The 20167-nt window shown below is 48.0% G+C and overlaps 1 protein-coding gene across 13 annotated transcripts in view; it reads right to left on the bottom strand.

The window, feature by feature from the left end:
* Window positions 1-299: 299 nt before the first annotated feature.
* Window positions 300-20167, bottom strand: part of TNC (tenascin C) — a 93782-nt gene continuing 73914 nt past the window's right edge. For all 13 annotated transcript variants that reach the window (XM_027105072.1, XM_027105074.1, XM_027105075.1 and 10 more), the window contains 11 exons: window positions 19656-19778; window positions 18359-18502; window positions 16412-16531; window positions 14458-14601; window positions 13563-13693; window positions 10180-10312; window positions 8450-8601; window positions 7583-7679; window positions 6546-6707; window positions 3584-3747; window positions 300-1023 (listed from right to left, as the gene is read on the bottom strand). In XM_027105072.1, coding sequence (XP_026960873.1) covers window positions 913-1023; window positions 3584-3747; window positions 6546-6707; window positions 7583-7679; window positions 8450-8601; window positions 10180-10312; window positions 13563-13693; window positions 14458-14601; window positions 16412-16531; window positions 18359-18502; window positions 19656-19778 — 1481 coding nt within the window. In that variant the 3' untranslated portion in view covers window positions 300-912. The remainder of the gene's footprint in view (window positions 1024-3583; window positions 3748-6545; window positions 6708-7582; window positions 7680-8449; window positions 8602-10179; window positions 10313-13562; window positions 13694-14457; window positions 14602-16411; window positions 16532-18358; window positions 18503-19655; window positions 19779-20167) is intronic.

Here is a 20167-nt window from a genome sequence, read left to right as displayed (position 1 = left end):
CCATTGCGCCACCAGGGAAGCCCTAAAAGTGCCTTTTAAAACGATAAACTGTTAGTCTTGGAAGTGTTGAGCAGGAAGCTGTATCTTAAGTTATAAGCTTTTCCCAAACTTATACAGCTTTGTTCAAAACTGTTTTCCTCTCTCCCAGCCTGTAGTCTCCCTTTCCTTCTTCCCCTCCTGCTTGGCCATCATCCCTCCTTTCCTCTCCCTTCCAACATCCCTCCTTTGCTCAAATATATTGGTGGAATTTGGTGGCTTTGGTGGAATCCAGGCTCGACAATGAAAGGAAAACCAATGGCCAAATTTAAAAGTACTTGTGCTTTTATTAAACAAAAAAAAAATACAATCAGGTACTGTCCAGATGTGTTTTGGAAAGGAAGATCTGTTTAAAAATCCTTAGTTTACATCATCATCATCATTATTATATTAATAACATTAATCATATCCTTAAAATCGAAACAGTATTGCTTTTCTGAAATGTAAAAAAAGGGACGGCTTCAAGACACACATTGAATCACTGCTAACAAAAATAATGATAATTAATTATACAGCTTTGTGTAAAATATAGCTGGTTCTAAAACAAACTACCACTGTACAGCCTACCCCGCTCTCATTCCCGGAGCCACCCAAGAGAAGGAAAATCATTGTGATGCTGTCACTGGAAGACTTTTGCTGAATCAAACAACAAAATGGAAACCTGTTGGACACTGTGGTCTTTGGTGTGAAGGGAAGTCATCGCAGAGTGGGTGAGGCCAGCGCTGCCGCCGCCGGCCTGGGTAATCCATGGTCAACTTTAGCTCCTGCCAGATGCCCAGGTGTGGCTTAATGGTCAGACTGCTCACATCGATGCTTTGGTAACATTATTTTCGTTCTCTGGGCCCTACTCTTCTCTCCCCCAGTTGTCCCCAGAATTTATGCCCGTTTGCGCCTGCCTTCGAGGTTTCGGAAGTTGCTGGGTCTCAGCTTCATCTCAGCAAACTGGATTGAATACTCGTGGCCCTTCCAGTGGAACCAGTTAACACCCTGTGAAAAAGAGAAGACCTTCAGATTGGTTTCCACCAGGCAAGGTGTTCACCGACCATCGCTGTCTCGTTGACGGAACAAGACGAGTTCCGTTTCAACTAGACCGTTTGGTAGTTCCCAGCTGTCTCTTGCCGATCTGTTTGTTGATCTGTGCAGTGAAAACTTTCAGAGGGGCTGGCTGACTCAGACTCAGTTTTTTTACTTTAGGCAGAAGTCACCTGAGTTTGCATTGAGCTTTGATCTGCCATCTTGAAATACAGTGGTGGCTGATGAAACTTACCGTCACTAGGACTGGGTGCTGCAGGAATTCGGATCATGATTGGAGCTTACAGAATTGAGTAGCTATATGCAGGGGTGTCTACACTTCACAGGATTCCTATGGAGTGTTTTAATAGGGGTTCCTGTGGAACGGCACAAAGAGCAAATACGTGGACACAAGTTTTGCAACCTGACATGTACGGTTAAATCTTAGTGCTCTTACTTGAGAGATATAAATGAACAAGTTATCAAAACATTCTGGGCCTCAGTTTCATTATTTTTTTCTTAAGGCCCAATAATGCTAACCTTGGCAGGATGCTGTGAAGATTAACTGGGTCAGTAAAGGAGCTGCCACAGTGCTGGAAACATCATAGGTGCTCCGTAAATACTCTTCCCCAATCTCAAGAAGGGAGAGATATTCTCGGAATTTTGGCCAAAGATTTTCCTCAAGGAAAGACTATATTTGCTTCCGGGCCTCCTAGTTCCAGGTCTGACTCTGTAGCAAAGTCTACAGATGGTAGACTCTGCCCATGGAATCCCACAGACCCCTTGTCCTACTGGGCGTGGGGGTCAGCTTCAGAGAGTCCTCCTATAAGGCCTCCACCCTGCGCACTGACACCTCTTCTCTTTAAGCTTCATAGGGCTGGGAGGGAACATATCCACAGAGGAGATAATGGCTGGTGAAATGAGGGAAAATATCGATGTTTTGTTTGATTGTAATTTTTTGGCATTCACTGGTATTGAACAGTCTCTGTATCTGACAGGGGGATGGGATTTGAGAAGCGCTGACTCATTTTATGGGCAAATGTGTCTGTAATTACTCAACCTGGTCCTTGTGCTGCCTTCCTCTGCCCTCGTTCTCCCCTCTGATAGAGGTTCAGAGCTGGAAGCAAGCCCTCCTCGTACTATGGTGGAGACTGAAGGCAGAGAGGGAAAGTGACTTCACAGAGGCCACACAGAGCCAGAGCTGGGACTGACCTCCCATAATTGTTCTGTGGTCTTTAACGTCATCTCCTTCTTCCAAAATTGGATGGAAAAAGAAGTTTCCTTTTGGCATGTAGCTTTTTCTCCCCCTCCCAAAGGACTTTGTGTCACACTGGTGTTAGGGGACAGGAGATAAAGGCAATACAGCAGCTCTCAGAGTGGACGTGTTATTGAGGCCACATGATAAGATGGAGAAAACACAGGACTGGTGTCCAGAGGTGTCCTTCAAGTCTTCCCTCCTCTGTAAAATAGGCATGAAAAGCCATGTCCTGGTCCCCTTACAGAGTAAAAGTGATGCACATGGGAGACAAGGCGAGAATGCTTTGAAAAGTGTCAGAAATTATGTCAAGGTAAGGTCTGCACTTAAGGTCACGACAAGCATTTGCTGGTAGTCAAGTCAACATAAACACATGTATCAAAATCATTAATAGCAGAGAGCAGCATGTAAAAACAAAAAAAACAAAAAAAACCCAACAACAAAAGTGTAAATAAGCAAGATGACGAGATGCTGCATCCCGCCCGGGACCACCCATCAGAACTCCTGGGGCTGTTTGGTGTGATTTGTACCTTTGCCTTTTTACAAAGGGATCCCAGGTTGCAGGCTGGGTAGGAGTTGCTGAGGCCCAGCCCAGGGTGATCAGTCTGGGTGAATACCCGTCCTTCCTCCCTGGAGCAGGGATGGCCGCTGAGAAGGACCATCATGGTTAAGCAGCTGGCCCCACTAGACTTTGCCCACTTTTCAGGCACCTGCTCGTGCAGGCAGGACTCAGTGTGAGATGGTGGTTGAATTTGGTTTTGCTCACTTATCTCCACAGGGAATCTAAAAAATCCTTTTCTATGATTGCAGAAATTGTGTCACAGCATCCTGTGTGGTGCAGGGAAATTTGGAGAGCTGGAAGGTTTGACTCTGCCTCCAGCTTTGCTCTGTGACCTCAGGGAAGTCACCTTTTTCTGGAACTCGATCTTAGGAATCAGAAAAGGAAGGGACTTAAAATCTGTGGTCTTTGCTCTGAGATGTTCTTGGGGTGCTGGAGGTGCCTCTACGCCAGGGTGGGGAAGCAGCGCCCTGGGCCTGCATCACCCCTGGTTCACCTAGATGGCCTCTACTTTCATCTGTTTCCTTCTGGGGTTCAGACAAAGACTTAATTTGAGGAAAGCTGGCTACGCTTGGTGTCTCCCTGACCAGTGGTTCTCCTTGGGATCTTCGTGGGTTAAGACATGCTATCTCTGTGATCTCTCCTGGCCTGCGGTCTCATGGGGATCTCTCCCTCCTGGCCTGCTGGCCTCAGCCCTGCCCAGGGCCTCGCTGTCTGCTCACCTGACTGTGGTTATTGTCCCCGTATCTCCCCATCAGGTTGACGCGGTGGCAGTTCTTGTACCAGAAAGCCCCCTTGTAGGACAGGGCACAGTTGGTGATGGCCGAGTCTGTGTCCTTGTCAAAGGTGGAGAAGGATCTGCCGTTGTGGTAGGCCATGGAGTCACCTGGGAGAGAGAAAGCACAGACTGAGAGCCCAGCTGGAGCTCCCTGTGGGCTGTGAAGGGCAGCGCCAGGGTGACGACTGAAGGGCCCTGGGGTGGGCCGGCCTCAAACACTGGACCCCGAATTAGGATCCGGCGTGGGCCTGGATAGGACATGAGTGTCATCCCCGAGCCTCGTTTCTGATAGAAGCAGCATAAAGTGGTAGAAGGTAGAAGGTACAGGTGGCTTTGGAGGATCTAGCTCCAATCCCATCTCTTTCACTCTTAGCTGTGACCCTGCACAGGTCAAGCCTTTTGCTGAACCTCAGTTTTCCTATCTGTAGAATGGAACTAGCACATTGATTTGATCCACCTCAGAGGGCTGTTGGAGCAATGGATACGAAGGTGTACACTAAACAGGTAGTGTGGTGTGCAAACGGTCATGATTGTCGCTATATTTTTTTTTTTTTTTTGCGGTACGCGGGCCTCTCACAGTTGTGGCCTCTCCCGTTGCGGAGCACAGGCTCCGGACGTGCAGGCTCAGCGGCCATGGCTCATGGGCCCAGCCGCTCTGCGGCATGTGGGATCTTCCCGGACCAGGGCACGAACCCGTGTCCCCTGCATCAGCAGGAGGACTCTCAACCACTGCGCCACCAGGGAAGCCCGATTGTTGCTATTTTTATGATTGTGTTTGCATTCACTGTACGTAAAGGAACTCAGAGAGTAAGGTGGGAAATTTGTATTCAGTAATGGTGTGCTTTCCCCTCAAATGCAAGTATTCAGAGCCATACTTTAAAACAATTCTTTTCGTGCATTTATTTATTTATTGTCTATTTATTCATTAATTCACATTCACTCACTTATTCACTCACCCATCTAATATTTATCAAGTTCTAGTATGAGTTTAGTTTTCCACTCTGCCATGCTGGTTTTCCAGAGCTATCCTGAGACAGTCTATCTTGAGTCTCAGCCTACAGAGCCATACTTATAATCAAACCTTTCGGGTTTTAGATGTCACCGAATAGCTTGTATATCGTACAGTTATTTTTCAAAGTGTTTATGGGACCAGTTTTCCCTGATTCTTAGACAAAAAGTCCATGTATATATAGTGCTATATGGGAATCTAGTTTGCAATTGAATATATTGAATTTTAGGAGCATTTAAGTGCCATTTCTTTCTGTGTCCCCTCACTCCCAGCCCTGGTCAATGCAGTGCAGAAAGATTTCAAGACATCAAGGCATTCTATCCTGATATTTTGGAGCAAGTTGTCAGAGGGACTCGGGTGCCTTGGTAACTGATGAAGCTATCAAGAGCATGAGGATGGCAGCTAGATATTGATGAAACAAGATGCTTTCCTGTGGAGGGGCTGCTTGCCATCGATACGCACAGGAGGATGTAGCCCCAAGGGTTAGCTCAGTGCAGGGGCATAACATGGCTCATTTTCTGTTGGAAATACAGAAAGAGGTGGGTGGAGGCCACCTTCCCGCCCCTCGGTGCCTGTGCTTGCCCTGTAACAGTATCCTCCTTGCCTGAAGCCATCTCAACAAAAGAGGTATTTATTGCCAGGTAATAAAATGTCAGAATTCTTTGAGGGATGCAAGAATGAAAACAGTTTTCACCCCTGCGTCTCTGTCTTCATTTCCACCAGACTGATCTCTAAAGAGCTCTGTCTTTCATTAGGTTGAGCCTGGCTTTTGGCAAATCTTGCGTGGAGGCTTTTCCCATTTTGGATGCATTCTTTCAGGGCTGAGAGGTTGGGAATGTGCTACAGCATCTGTCTCTTCTGTTTCAATAAACGTAACTGAAAACCACCCCAAAGTGGGCAAGGGGTGACGTGGCGTGGTCACGGTCTTACACCTGATCCCCCTTGTTACCAAGAATACTCGTCAGCAGCCAGGCTTGTACCGTGGGCCCACCGTCCACAGGCTCTTACAGCTGTTCTCTGAGCCTCAGTTTCCTCATCTGTATAATAGCAATATCACCTGGAGATATATATATATATAATTTTTTTTTTTTTGGTGAGACCTAAAAGAGGGTAATGATATGAAGTATCTGCAAAAGAAGCTGCTACCTGGTGGGCCTGAATGCATATCGTTTCCTTATTTGTTTCTCCTATGATGTGGTGTCAGAAAACCACACAAAGGCCATTTCAAGGCAAAGAAACCTTCAAAACCCAAACCAGGTTATGTGCCAGTCAAGGAGTGAAGGACTGCTGGAGAGGTGGTGAGCTCCTGGTCATGGGGGTGTGCAGGCCGAGGCTGGATGGCCACGTGGCAGGAATGTCTTAGAAGAGATTCCTCCAGCTGGGTGATGGAGTGGACTGTCTGCTACTCAAAGTACAGGCCACAGACCAGCAAAGCCACCAACAGTGGCATCATGTGGGAACTCAGCAGAAATGCAGCATCTTGATTTCACCCTGGACATACTGTGTCAGCACACTAACAGGCTCCCCCAGTGGGTCATATGTGTGTCACAAATTGAGAAGCACAGCAGTAGATGAGTATTAAGGCTCCCAAGAGACTGCTTTTTTCTCAGTCTAAAACAGATCTCTAAACATGGCTAAGAAAAAGATATATTTTGAGTGACAATAGCTACAAGTCCGTCCTGATTGTCCTAATTCCCAACCTACTCTATGTTTTGGTGACCAGAATATCTACCCAACCTTGTTCAACTGTAGTTCTGCTGGTTGGCACCTAGTAGGGATTCAATTATTTGTCGATAAACAGATGGACCCATGAAGGAAGGAATGAGGAGTGGAGGAGCTGGCTGAAAACCCGAGAAGCTTTTGCGGTTCCCTGGGCTCTGAGGATGTCTGTCCATACCTGCTGTCCCGCTGTACCCCTCCACCTTCAGCCGGTAGCGAGTCCGGGCGTCTCCCACGCTGAACTTGTCGTAGACGGCGTAGGCTGACTGCCCGTGGTCCCGCAGGTCCACCCGGAGCTCGTACTGCCCTTGGGCTGTGATTTTGTTCAGGGTGTCCAGCCCTGTGGACGACAGGCAAGGGGTTGCCTAAGAAGCGCAGTGACCGAGGCCCTCATTCCTACGCACCCCGTAAGAGCAGCGGCCGTGTGTGCTCGAAAGAGGTTTGCGTCGCGCCTGGGCTTGCAGCTTGGTTTGCTCTTTGCTGCTGCGACACCAGGTGAGATATATACGGTTTCTGGGCCTCAGCTAAAATTGTGTTGACATCTTTGCCCTGCCAACCGCCTATCGTATTATGAAGATAAAGGAGATAAGGTGGAGCGCGCACCTTTTAAACTCTACAGCTCCTTAAAAGTGAAAGGCGATGGAGGACAGGGACGGACATTCCCTGGCCTGGGTGCTGGAACGTAGGACGGCGCCCTGTGCCGGTCGCTTGTTGCAGTGTGGGCTGCGTGGATGGATGGATGGGTGATGGCATTGTCGTGTTGGCTTGGGAGAGTTCACACTGCAGCTCAGCTCTTGATTGGCTAGATATGGCCAGCAGCGTAACCTCTCTGAGGCTCTGTTTTCCCAGGTGCGTGCAAGATAGGAATTTTGTACCTTGTGGGGTGCTATGAGACCTAGAGGTTGTGGCCCTGAGGGACTTAGCATAGGATGGAAGCAGTGAAGGACATCAGTGAGGATAATTCTCTAAATGGCCCAGTGATTGACTTGAGGCTAGGCTAGGCCTGGCTGGTGGCTCTCCTTTGGCTGGATTTTTATTTTTAATGACCCAGAGAATTTAAAGTCTTTCCATAGAGAATTTGACACCCTGTGTCGCCCACCAGAGCTATTGTTTCCTCGTAACCCATTTCCTCTCCCACAGTTCGCTGTGGGTTAGGACAGATGACAAGGAGGACAGAAATGGACATTTGGGACACAAACACGCAGGCTGTATTACCAAGCCAGAATTCTTCTTTTAGGTCCCCAAATCCAGCAGTGTAGGCCTTCCAGTTTCGATAGAAATCTTCACGTCCATTTTTGCGTCTCAGGAACACCTATAAACATAACCAATGAATCTGGGTGCGCTTAAGCTATTGAAGGAAAGAGAAGACCTCTTTCTGAGAGGAAGAAACATCCACTGTAGGAAAAGCACCCGTCCCCACCTCTGTCCTCACTAGTTCGCCACGTGACTCAGTGCACGTCGCCTCCCCTCTCTGAGTCTCAGTGTTCTCACCCGAAACATACAGATTAGTAAGACCACCACCCAGCTTTGGGTGACTGTGATGTGCCAGTGTAGGTTCGTCACGTGTAACACACGAACCCCTCTGGTGTGGGCTGCTGACAGTGGAGGAGGCCGTGCCTGTGGGGGCAGGAGGCACACGGGACCTCAGCGAACCTTCTGCTCCACTTTGCTGCCCATCTAAAACTGCTCTAAGAAAGAAAGTTTAATAATTAAAAAGAACACTACCCAGCTCATATGGCAACGGGATGGAAATAATTCATGTAAAACCCTTCGCACAGTGCCTGGTAGATGGCCAACGTTAAGTCATAAACGTAAGGGGCTCGATGACCACTGCCATTTATAGATCACAGAGTTTTTTGAGGATCAAATGAGATAAATGACGGGGAAACAGGGGAGCTGGTTTTTAGGCTCAGCTGCTTTCCCATTACTTTGAGAGAGAATCCCTGAGTGTCTCCATGTGACAGGCGCTGTCTTGGAGAGCTCCTGCACATTAGCGTCGGAGGGCACGGGGAGGACCGCGGCCTCTCCTCTGCCTCCATCCCCCTGCCGGAGAGCTCTGGAGTCTGTCTCCATGATACTCACGATCCATCCACCCCCGTCAGAGGTCATGTCACAGAAGACTTCCTGCTTTTGGGTCTTGTCGTTGTTCAGATAAACGGTGTAGACGCCAGAGGTCGTGTCTCCATTCAGCATGGCTTGGGAGCAGTCCCTGGGGAATGGGTACAGGACTCCAGCTGCGGGATGAGAAGAAAGAGTGGCTCTCTCAGAGCGGGACTGGGGCAGGGGCTTTCAGGTCGCAGCTCGAGTGCTCACTGACTAGACGCCTCTGGGCAAGCAGCCCCACCTCTCTGAGGCTCTATTCTCTCACGCGCAAGATGGGGATTAAAGCCATTTTGCGGGGGGTGCGGTGAGGCTTAGAGGTTACGGATAAAAGGGACCCAGTTCAGTCTCTTATACTGATGAAAGCCACCAGTGATATCAGTGGGAGGAGAGCTGAACCGCTGTGAGGGCCATGTGTCAGGTAGGACCCAATGAACACCCAGGTGCTGGCCAGGATGGCTGGGTCTCTAGCACCCGGCTGGTGGCTCACTGTGGGTGAGGACCCTCTGCCAGGCTGGATGCATCTCAGGCTCTTCAGAGGATCCTGAAGCCAAAGACAAGGGTTCTAAGCCCTGAACTTGCCCCTGCCTTGCCTTCTGAGCCCGGGGACCTGAGAGGGCTAACACAAGCATGCCTGGGGAACTTCCACGTGTATAATGTGGTGCAAAAATTAAAAACTCGATAGCAGTGAGTGATCTTGGGGCTGTGCTTAGCAGGTGGGCTTGAGAACTGACGGCAGCAGCAGCTCTTTGTTCTGGTCCGCCCTCCTCGCTGTACTTCACCTTCACCTGAGGTGCTTCGTTAGCAGTTTTCTTGTCTGTTTCACAGCCCTAGTCTGGGAGCATCTTTAGGGCACACTCGTATTTTTTGTGCTCCTAACACGTGCCGTGAGATCTGGCAAAGAGGTGCTTTTGCCCCTTCCCCTCCCTCAACAGGTGTGTGTAGAGTGACTAGAGTGAAGTGCGAAGGGCGGGAGACAGCGCCGGGATACACTCCATTTACCCAGGTTCAGGGCTCTGCAAAGACCCCCTCCTCCCTTCCTCAGAGAAGCATGCTTCCTCTTCACCAATGGAGCGCTTGCCCATTTGCCACCTGCAGAGGAGACCTAGTGGCCGGGTGTGGAGGTGGTTCCCTGGTCCTGGGACACCTGAACCCAGATCTGACTCCAACTCATGGTGTAACCCTGAGCAGGTCATTTAGTCTCTGGGAGCCTCTGTTTTCCCACCAGAAAACTGGGCATGATTATCCTGGCCCAACGTACCAGCTTTGTGGGAGGACTGTTGGTGATTCTGAATATGAACAGGCTTTGTAAATGCCTGAAGGAGAACACTGAGCTTATAATGAGCCTTGACAAGGGCTACCCACTGGGCTGGGAGTTCAAATACAATACAGAGATTCTCACATGGTCCTCATGAAGAAGGGATAGTTATTAACCCCATTGTACAGATGAAGAAACTGAGGCTCGTAGAATGGCAGTAACTTTCCTCAGTCACGCAGAGCAAATGGTGGAGATGGGGAATGAATCCAGCTGTTCTCACTGCTGGCCCTCCTTCCCTTTCACCACGAGGCCTGTAACCTCCTGCATCCACATTGCTCTAGCTTTTCCGGTAATAGCGGGGAATTGATTCTTTTCAGAAATTTGATGGAAACATTTAAAGTAGCAGTTAGAGGAGAAGTGGAGGGTTGGTTCAGTCTCCTCCGGAGCCCCTTACTTGTGGTGAAGGTGGTCTTGATGATCTTGCTTCTCAGGGGCCCATTCAGTGCCTGGATCTTGGCCATGTAGTGGGTGGATGGGCTCAGCTCTGCCAGGCTATAAGAGGTGGTGTCTGGATCCACAACAACCTCCTAAGGGCAGAAGAAAAATATAATAGCTTTTGGCCACATAAATCCTCAGAGTACAGATGATGCATTCACTTATTCACCCATCCGTTAATTTCTTCATTCAGCAAGAATCCGCTGAGTCCCACTCTGTGCCAGGCTCCATGCTCACTTCAGGGCTTCAGACATGGGGAGAGTGCAGCATGAGCAAAGCTCCTGGGGCCAGAAGGGGCAGAGCAAATTCAAGTAATATGAGGAGGCAGCGACCTACCTCAGCCACACTTCAGTTAGGGAAGCCGTGGAAGAGGTGGGCGAAGACCAGATTACAAAGGGCCTTAAGTGCCAAGCTATGGAATTTGAAGCTTATCATGATAAGGAATGGAGGTTTCTGAAAGTTTTTTGAAAAAGGGAATGCCATGATCTCAGCTTCATCTGGTAGGAAGATGAATCACACAAAGGGCAAAGGTTTAGACTTTGAGACCAGTTAAGTCAGTGGTCCCTAATATGGCTCTTTTTCACAGATCTCTGGGGAGCTTTAAAATAAAACAGTGCCTGGGCTTCATCCTAGAATGACTGGATCATAAGAGCCAGAAGTGGAGCCTGACCAGGTGCATATTTAAGAAGCTCCCTGGATGATTCTGACGCATAGTCACTCAGGGGGTCTCTTGAGTCAGGAGATGATTACAACTGCTCAGGAGGCACGGCATGACGACAGCGCAAGCTGACCCAGCATGTCACTTTTCTAGAACAGAGATGTCCAGGAGAGGCAGATGTGTACAGCTGCTGTAGACCTACGCTAACTACACCTGCTGTTGGTGACTGGTCACTGTGCTGCTGTCCAGACGAGGGGGATCGGCTTCAGTTCTGCAGGAGATCCTCCTTCTTTTCAAATCCTCTTTTTACCTTCCAGTGCCTGTAAAGTCACCTTTTAGCAGATGACCCTGGTGTCAGGGATGGGAATGCAACCTGCAGTCCTAGTAAACCAAACGCAGCCCACGGGGTTTAGGCAGTAATGAACCAGTGTGGAGGCCCCTGGAAGGTTGTTCGGCATCCTCACAACCGGGAAGGTGAAGTTATCCTGACTTTTCCAGTGCGGCAGGGTTTGAGGGAGTGGGTGTTGGAGGTGTGAGTAGTTTCAAAGAAGCTAAAAGACTTGCACTCACTCCATAATTTGTTGGTGGCAGAGGACGGTCTTGCATCCTGTCTCCTAACGTGCTGTCCAGGACTCTTTCCTCCTCTACCAGGTTGACTTTCTTGAGTGAAACAGATTAAGCTGGGGACTGGTCATGCAGGGAAGTAAACCCGGGTGAGTGCCTATTTGATACCAGTGACCCAGTGACCTTTGTGTGGCCCCCAGGTCTAGTCCTTGGGGAAGAATCAGGTACAAAGCTGGGTTCCTTGAATTACTTGGGGATAAAATTACCTATCAGCTTTCTAAGCTGCTGTTCAAAGTTATTTTCTAGGCAATCAGGGTAGATCGAAATGAGACTCATGAGTTCAGGTAAACAGTGAATCCTAGGATGCCTGACCAGGAAGGGCCCTTAGAGACTGGGGAGTTCAGTGCACTCATTTTACAGATGTGAACACTGACACCCAGAGAAGGCGAGGGACTTGCCTCTGTTCACACAGTGAGTTAGTTCATTGTTACAGCGACTCCAAGAAGGACCGTAATGGTAACTAGAGATGTGTGTCCACTCCTGGTTAAACGTGGCATATTGAACAAGACAGTTTATCTCTACTTGCTTCTGATACCCACTAAAATGAAAGTAAAGGAGATATAAAGTATAAATTCACAAGGATGAGGGAAATGGCAGAGGAGACAGGTACTTGATGTCACCAGAATCTTGATCAGTGGAAAGTGTGGAGTGGTGGAGTGACAGCTGAAGTGACAGAATGGAGAAAGCCAGGAGCTAACTAACTAGTGGGTGCAGCCACAATGCTGCAGAGCCCGGCAAGTTCAGGAATGAAATGTATGCGAAAGCAGAGATGCTTTGAAGGCCAGTGTGGGGCATGGCTGAACAAAGGTTTGTTTAAAACTTTGTATAATAAACAGATCCCCAGCTCTCTCCACCCCCCAACAGTCTGGGTGACTGTTCTTCCCAGCCCAGATGAGAGGCTGAGGTTTCCCCCCTGGAGAGGCTGAGCCAGAGGGGAGACTCTGGATTCAAATCCATCAGGCCCAGCTGCAAGGGAGGCTTGGGTGCTGCGCTGGAAACAGGAGAAGTGAAGGTGAAGGTGTGTACACAGTGGGAGCCCAGGCTCCTTCTCCAGCAAGGCTCCTGGCAGCCTGCTTCGAAGGAGGTAGAGGATCCTCCAAGGAGACTGATGAGCTCGAGAGAAATAGTTTACAGTCCTGATGCTTGGGAGTCCCCCAAGAAAACTGCTGGGTATTTGCCCAATCACTCTACAGCGAGCCCCATAGTTGGCAAGACCTGTCTGTGCAACTAGGCCTCCCAATCGGCTATTTCATTCTTGGCTCCGGTACAAAACGACCAACAGGCATTAGGTGGAAGTCTCCAACATGAAAGATGGAGACCCAAACCAAACCAAACGGCAGCAAACCAGAAAAGAGACCTTGGAGGAAACACTATGTAGGCTGTGGAAGAAAAATGCCAAGAACATATATTCTTAGAGATAAAGAGAAGAAGATAACAGGAAATGCAAACGATATGCTAGCAAAAGATCAGTGTGCAGAAAAGAAGTAGAAGATCTTGGAAGTATACAGGATGGTGGCCACAATTAAAAAGTCAAAAACAGCTTTAGAAGGTAAAGGTTAGAAAATTTCTTTCGCTTGTGTGATGGTCTAAAGTTATTTCAAATTAAAAAGTAGAAGAAAAAAAATCATGGGTAGGGAATAGAAATAAAAACTGCTGTAAACAGTTGATGTCATAAGAACATGGTGATATATATTTCATTATATAATGGAATGATGCCGTCTGTGAGATAAATGGCAAAGATGCAGAAGAAGCTTTTGGCCTTTGCTCAATAAAACATTTAAGGACAAAGAGTCCAGCTCCTAAAACGTCCTCAAGTCTTGTGAGCAGTGGTTCTTGACCCTGGCTGGCTGTCAAAACTGGAGTCTGGTTAAAATGAGACAGGGAGGCTGCAGCTTATGATTCAGAAGGTCTGGCATGGTGTCCAGTTCCTACTAATTTTTTTCCAGCTCCCCAGTTGCACTGGGAGAGGAGAAACAGCATGCAGATAATTCTTCCCTCCTTTGAGGATCCCGTAAATGTTTCGACCAGCAGTGGGGAGTTTTTTATATACTTCAAGATACCTTGGTTGTACCGTCCACAGATTCATACACCAACAGGTAACCAGTGACAGATGCCCGGGGAGGTCTCCAGGTGAGAACGGCAGTTTCCGACTGAACCTCAGTAGCAGTGAAGTCTCTTGGAGAATCGAGGTCTGGAGAAGATAAGAATTTAATATCAGATAAGTCAGCAGGTGTAGGACAAAGTCCCCAGCTGGGTATCAGGAGGGCTGGGTTCAAGTCCTTTCCCTACCATTGACTTATATGACCTTGGGCAAAACCTTCCCCATCTGTAAATGAAGAGGTTGAGCCAGGTGACCTCCAAAGGTGTCCATTCTCTGTGGTTCATCTCATCCCAAGGGCCACGTTTTCCTGAGCCCAACGGGATATTGACTGGCTTTAGTTGGATTTGGGAAGAAAGACACAGCCATGAACGTAATCAGAAGCCCCCTTGTTTCTGAAGAAGAGGACAGCTGAATGCTGGTAGTGGTGCTTGCCCCTACTCGGAGGACATGGCCTCTGTTTCTCTGCTTCCTGCAGTTTTTAAAAAGATCTCAGTGTATAAAAGCCCAGTGGACATCTAGGAAAACTTGCCTTTAAAATCTTTCTCTTCAAAATATTTCCCTGCCTAGACCATGGATCATTAAATACTGGGTTTAGGGTCAGCGGGGACTGGTTTTCCACTTCTAAAGCCCTCCTCTGAAAATCATTTCCTAGTCCATGGGGAGAGCAAGGTCATTTCAGTGCAAAAGGAAATGGTGTGTTTCTTAAGGTCTTGACGGAGTGGCACCGGTGACTTTAGCTGATGCTGATGTCATCACATTACAGGGAGCTGACTGGGGAAATAAGAGTTGGAGAGGGATACTGTTAAAGATAGAGGCTGTGGGTGGGCATCATCCAGCTCTCGATGTCTTTGTACCTGTCATGAACTTGGTGGTGATAGTTGAGCTCTTTTGGGGCCCCTTCTCTGCAAAGATCCTCAGCGTGTATTCCGTGGCAGGCTCGAGGTTGGTCAGCGCATACTCCACCGTGTTCCCGGACACCTTGTGGGTAATTTCTGGCTCTAAACAGGAAATATACACACCGTGGCAGTTACCAGTCCGCTGTCTGGGCCATCAGCGGACTTGGCCAAGAGCGCACACACCTTCTAACATAGAAACTTTCAGTGACCCTACAGCAAAGCAGGTTCGTTTTCTGAGATGACTCACACTCCTGCCTCTCCCTCTTGAGCGATCACTTCACATACAAAGGATTTATCGTGCGGTACTGGAGTTTTCCAGGCACCAAGTCAGAAGGAAGGGGCCCTGGGGTCAGGAGACTTTTGCACATGGTGCCGCTGGGACAGTGCTGCAGCTGAGTCACGGGGCCCAGTTACAGGAGAGCTGCAGGTAACATCTCTAAGACTTGGGCTACTCAAATTTAATTTGTCCCATTGCTTGCCCTCCCCTTTTTTTTCCACTTACTCTCATGTCCTTTTATTTGCCAAATGTCAAATCATTAGGCTGGGGCATCACAAAAATCAGGTGGCGTAGACACACCAGAGCCTGATTACTGGCTCTCAGTCCCACTGGGTCAGGACCAACAGTGGCCCCCAAACCATGGTGCCCAGGGTATATGTGCTTACTTCTTAATCACAGGTGACCAGCTATCCTGACTGGCCAAGGACTAAGAAGTTTCCCAGGGCATGGGACTTTTAAGGCTAAAACTGGGAAGGTCCAGGGCAGAGTGGAATGAGCTGGTCACTCTGTTCATCAGTCCTGAGCCCACACCCCCAGCCTCACACACACGTCTGGACTCTAGGGAATTTCTACACTTGCATCCACAATTTCCATGATTCCCACGAACTATACTCTGATTTATTTTAGGTGAGACAACATCATCTCCCCTGACTTGGAAGAGTTTGCTCACAGGGAATATTTAAAAATAGAGAAGTAGAAAGAATAAACCCAAGCATCCCTCTAGCCCCACCCCATCTTTGCTCTGTCCTCACAAGGAGCTCTCGTAAGTGGTTGCTGGGGCTGAGTTAAGATTTTCAGAGGCCCCAGCACAGCTTATGGTGCCCTCTCGTATTGTTACTGAAAGTAGAACAATACTGAACCACAGAATATGAAACTCACATATACTTTGAGTTTAAAATAACAACATATTTTTTCTAGTCTGGCTCATGACAAAAGTATGGATTTGTTCATTGAAAAGGAATCTTTCCTTCTCTCTTATTTGTATTTAATTTTACCTTCTGGTAGCCTTGATTTGCCGGTGCCCCAAACAAGTGTTTAATCTCCAACTGAGTAAATTAGCACAGATGGTTGCAAAGACAAGGAAAAACAATTTCTGATTTCTCAATCAGGTCTGCTCTAATGGGCCTTGTCTGTGGCATCCAAGAAGCCTGGGCTCCCCGGAGCTACCTGAAATAGTCTGTTTAAGATTTCAGATTCTGGACTCCTTCTTTGTAAGAGGTGAGAGCTGCTGCCTGGAGAGGGTGACTCACTCTGACGGCAGAGAAACTAGCAGGAGAGGAGGAAGAGGCTGGAGACGCACCCTCTGCTTTTCCTTAAATGGCCTGCTGGCCTCCCGTGATACAACCATGGTTCTGATGCTCGTTCACTTGACAACAAGCAGGGGATATGGGTAGGACCTCTCTTGCCACCGCCTGAACCGGTGCCTCCACAGCCACCCACCCAGCCCCAGTCCCAGCCCATGAGTCTGTTCTGAGGGGGCAAGTCGAGAGCCACAGGGACGTTGCTGGACTCTCCAGTCTACCCATGCATTTTTGCTACCATGCACCAAGTGTGGCACAAGGAAGGGAGAACGGGAAGAGTTTACAGCAGGACAGACACTCCTCAGGGTGGGGAGGGTCTTGGACACGACCTTACCTCTCTCCCCTGTGTAGGAGATGACATAATTGTCCACAGGGGCGATGGCCGGCTGCCACGTGGCCAAGGCTTCTGAGTCGGTGATGTTGGCTGTCACCAGGCCAGATGGGCCATCCAGAGCTGCAAGGAAAGATGGTGATGTGTTGAAGGGATGGGCAGTCATGGGGTAGGACATCAGACCACAGCTGCTCTGCTGTCTACACTGCCCCTGGACTCCAGTACGGGTCCGCGGCCTGTTAGGACCCGAGCTGCCCAGCAGGAGGCGAGTGGTGGGCGAGCGAGCGAAGCTTCATCTGCCGCTGCCCATCACTCCCCATCGCTCGCATCACCGCCTGAACCATTCCCACCACCATCCATGGAAAAACTGTCTTCCACGAAACCCGTCCCTGGTGCCCAAAAGGTTGGGGACCGCTGAACTAGAGGATGTGTGTGAACTGTGTTAGGGGCAGCACTCAATAATTGCAGTTGTTATTAACATGACTATTAAAGCTATTTGGAGTTTTCAATATGATTTCCAAATGACTTGTACTGCGGAAAGATGGATAGTCCTAGAGCCTTGGCCCTTTTAATTCACCACTGCTACAACCCAACATCCCCTTTCTTAGAAACCAACCTAAATATGACTAGTTCCTGCTTTTGTTCACATTTATGACTCAATTCTCCAGGACGACAGCCCTGGGAGGATGGGGGATGCGGCAGCCACCATCAGCTCATTTTACAAATGAGGTGTCTGGGCCCCAAGAGATGAAGTGACTGGCCTGAGAGCCAGGAGGTGGTAGAGTGATTTGGGACCCACCCCGTCCACTCTGAGGTCCTTCCTGTCTCATCTTTCACATACAGAATCTCCTTTAACGGATGAGGACAACGTGGCCTCCGGAGGAAACAGATCCAGACTTTGCAACCAGTTGCCATGGAGAACCCGTGAATGAAAGATTTCTAGGGGGGAAACGAGGGTCTGTGTGGCAGAGTGTGCAGAACTCTGAGTTCAGACAGGAGGTTTTAATTGCATATTAGCAACCCTTTTAAGACTATTAGGATATTTTTAAACTTTCCTGTGAGGCCCATTCTTTAGATCCTTTAACGGATTAGGCTGGATAATTGCTCATATATCAAAGGATAAATTGTTTAGGAACATGGCTGCCTCAAGAGAAATTTTCCACTTCATTCTCCTTCAATGCCATTCATTATTTTTGCCTCCTTACAGTGTGTTGTACAAATCAGGTTATAACGGGAAAATCATCCTTTATTTTAGAAGAATACAGAGTTTGTAATCAGACTGACCTAAGTTCAAATTTGCTTTCAGCATTTACTAGTTATATGGACTTGCCCAAGGCATTTAATTTCCCCAGGTCTCAGTTGTTTCGTCTGTAAAATGGGAAGGGTAATAGCTATAGGGTTGACACGTGAAGGGTTTAGTAACAGGGCCTGAAATACAGTAGCTGCCGGATCCAGAGTAGTTACTTTAGAGTGTCTGCGTGAAGCACCTGCTTGGAGGGTTCCTCACACTGGTCCTGGCACTATCGGGGAAGGGAAGAAAGTGGATTAATGTGGACAGTCTTGTTTTATATTTGCAGATGCTTTACATATACAGTTCCACGTGATTCTTACAGCTTCCTGCAAAGGAAGCAGAACTGCACCCATTTTACAGAGTAGGGAACTAGACCCTCGAGAAATTAACTGACAGCTCATGTATCTAGAAGCGGCAGGACGTGGGATTTCCACCAGGTCGGCATGACTCCCCAGCTTGTGCTATTTTTCCCCACAATACCCTGGGAAACGGTGGCCCAGGGAGGTTGAGGATGCAGCTCAGAAGAGGCTACAGACGGACCAGAAATGAGACCGCTGGTGCGCCAAATCCAGCCCACTTTCCCCGAGAATTTCCTAAAAAAAAAACTTTTTTTCTAGCTTCTGAATCATGAGAAATAATGCTGAAGGTGAGAAAAATACCTGTGGTGAGCATCCCCGAGACAGGCGTGCTTTCTTCAAAGCCCTTCAGGGCGGTGACGCTGACGAGGTACTCCACTCCAGGTAACAGTCTCAGCAGCCTGGTCTGAGTCTTGGTCCCAGCCACAGTTACCACTGAGGGTGTACCTGGAACACAGTAAAAGCAAGACGGCGAAAGGTGAACCTCACTGAAACTTATTCACGGTTGTCTCAAGAATGGGCGTATCCGATTTGGCAGTGAAACTATATCTTTATCCAACACCATTTTCTTGACTTCTCAGTTGCTCCTACCCTCTGGCATAAGAGAAGAGGTTTTTACTTTTTGTATAATGTTTTTTCCATCCATGAAGATGCCAAAAACTGAGCCAGGGGAGGAAAAACCGTGAGGTCACAATGTGCTAAAAATGGCAAGTTTCCATTCATTAGAGAGCTGGCCATGTTGCACAAATTTTATTTACCTATTTTTCCCACAAAGAATATGGGAAGCTTGCTATATATAGCAAGTATAGCAAGTATATCTGATATATTTAATCCATTGTATTAGCTAAAGAATATATAGACTCATCCCTTACTAGCAGAGATTCTATTATTGAAGAAAATGGTCATGGTCAAGCTTGTACTCTTACATTTATGAAAAAGTCCAAAGTTTATATTTCTTAGAACTTGGGGGCTGGTGAGGAGCGTGTATATCAGCTGGCCAAACTGCCCACAGAGATGCTACCGCATTTCTCTGAAGAGGTTATCAACTATCATCTTTGTATACACTTCCACTAACAGGGAGCTCACTACCTCTCAGAATGTCTTTAGACATATTTGACTATGCTCCCCCCACCCCCTTGGTCTCTTTTATAGCCGGTGTGCTCTGAACTAGAACTCCCAACTCTGCTAAGTCACAGCTTCCCATCCTGCTCTGAGACAGACAGATTTTGGGACCAAGAGGTAACACCTCACCTATATCCAGGTTAAGACCAGCTTTGCAGATGAGTGTGTTCAAAGAGAAAAAGGCCAATGGATTTAGAGTCTTCTGTCATTGTGTGAAAACATTATTGGGGATCTACAACTCATAGAACTTTAAGACTATGAGCCTGGCAACGATCTTCATAACATGACCCTTCACAAAATAGTTTCTTCCAAGGGTCTCATAGGACTCTACAAATGAAGTCTCTCCAGATGATCTCAACTATAAAGAAGCAGTTTTCTTTGGCCATGATGTTTGGGAGGATGGGATTATCAGGGTCTCTTCACTGTTCCACCCAAACCCTCCAGATCGTCCTCCCTCTCCCCTCCCCAAGTGCCCTACCTCCTGCAGTGGGTACAGAGGTAACCCGGAAGCTCTCCACCTGGGTAGTGGGTGCCTTCCAGCTGACAGTGGCTGAGTTTTCAGTGATGTCTGAGAAAACGATTTCCTTCGGGGAGCCCATGGCTGTTGAGGAAAGAGCACAGGAGAAACCCAGAAACGGTTAAGTATCTTGCTCATCAGCGATCCTTCCCAAATTCCTCATCCATGAAAACTCAGTCCCTAGTTTATGTCCCAGCCAAGCCTTTAGGATGGAGAATGTGATGATCTGTGATTAGGTTACGACTTGATGGAAACAATTGTTCTTTCATTCAGGTACAGGGCCCAGAGCTGTAGAGCTGCCATTTGGTTTCATTCAAGAACGTTAGTTAGCACCATAGCTGACATCTAAGGAAGTGAGGGTGGTTTCACAGCTTGGAATACACCCTCCTTTAAGTTTTGATGTTTAGCAATTTTTCATATCTTTGCTTTGTAGTTCCTTTTATTAAATGATACCAAGACTTGACAATTGTACA

This window comes from Aethalodelphis obliquidens, unplaced genomic scaffold (genome assembly GCF_003676395.1).
Source record: "Aethalodelphis obliquidens isolate GAN/ISIS:26980383/991018 unplaced genomic scaffold, ASM367639v1 scaffold7, whole genome shotgun sequence".
Taxonomy (NCBI): Eukaryota; Metazoa; Chordata; class Mammalia; order Artiodactyla; family Delphinidae; genus Aethalodelphis; species Aethalodelphis obliquidens.
This window is presented reverse-complemented; position numbering and strand designations above follow the sequence as displayed.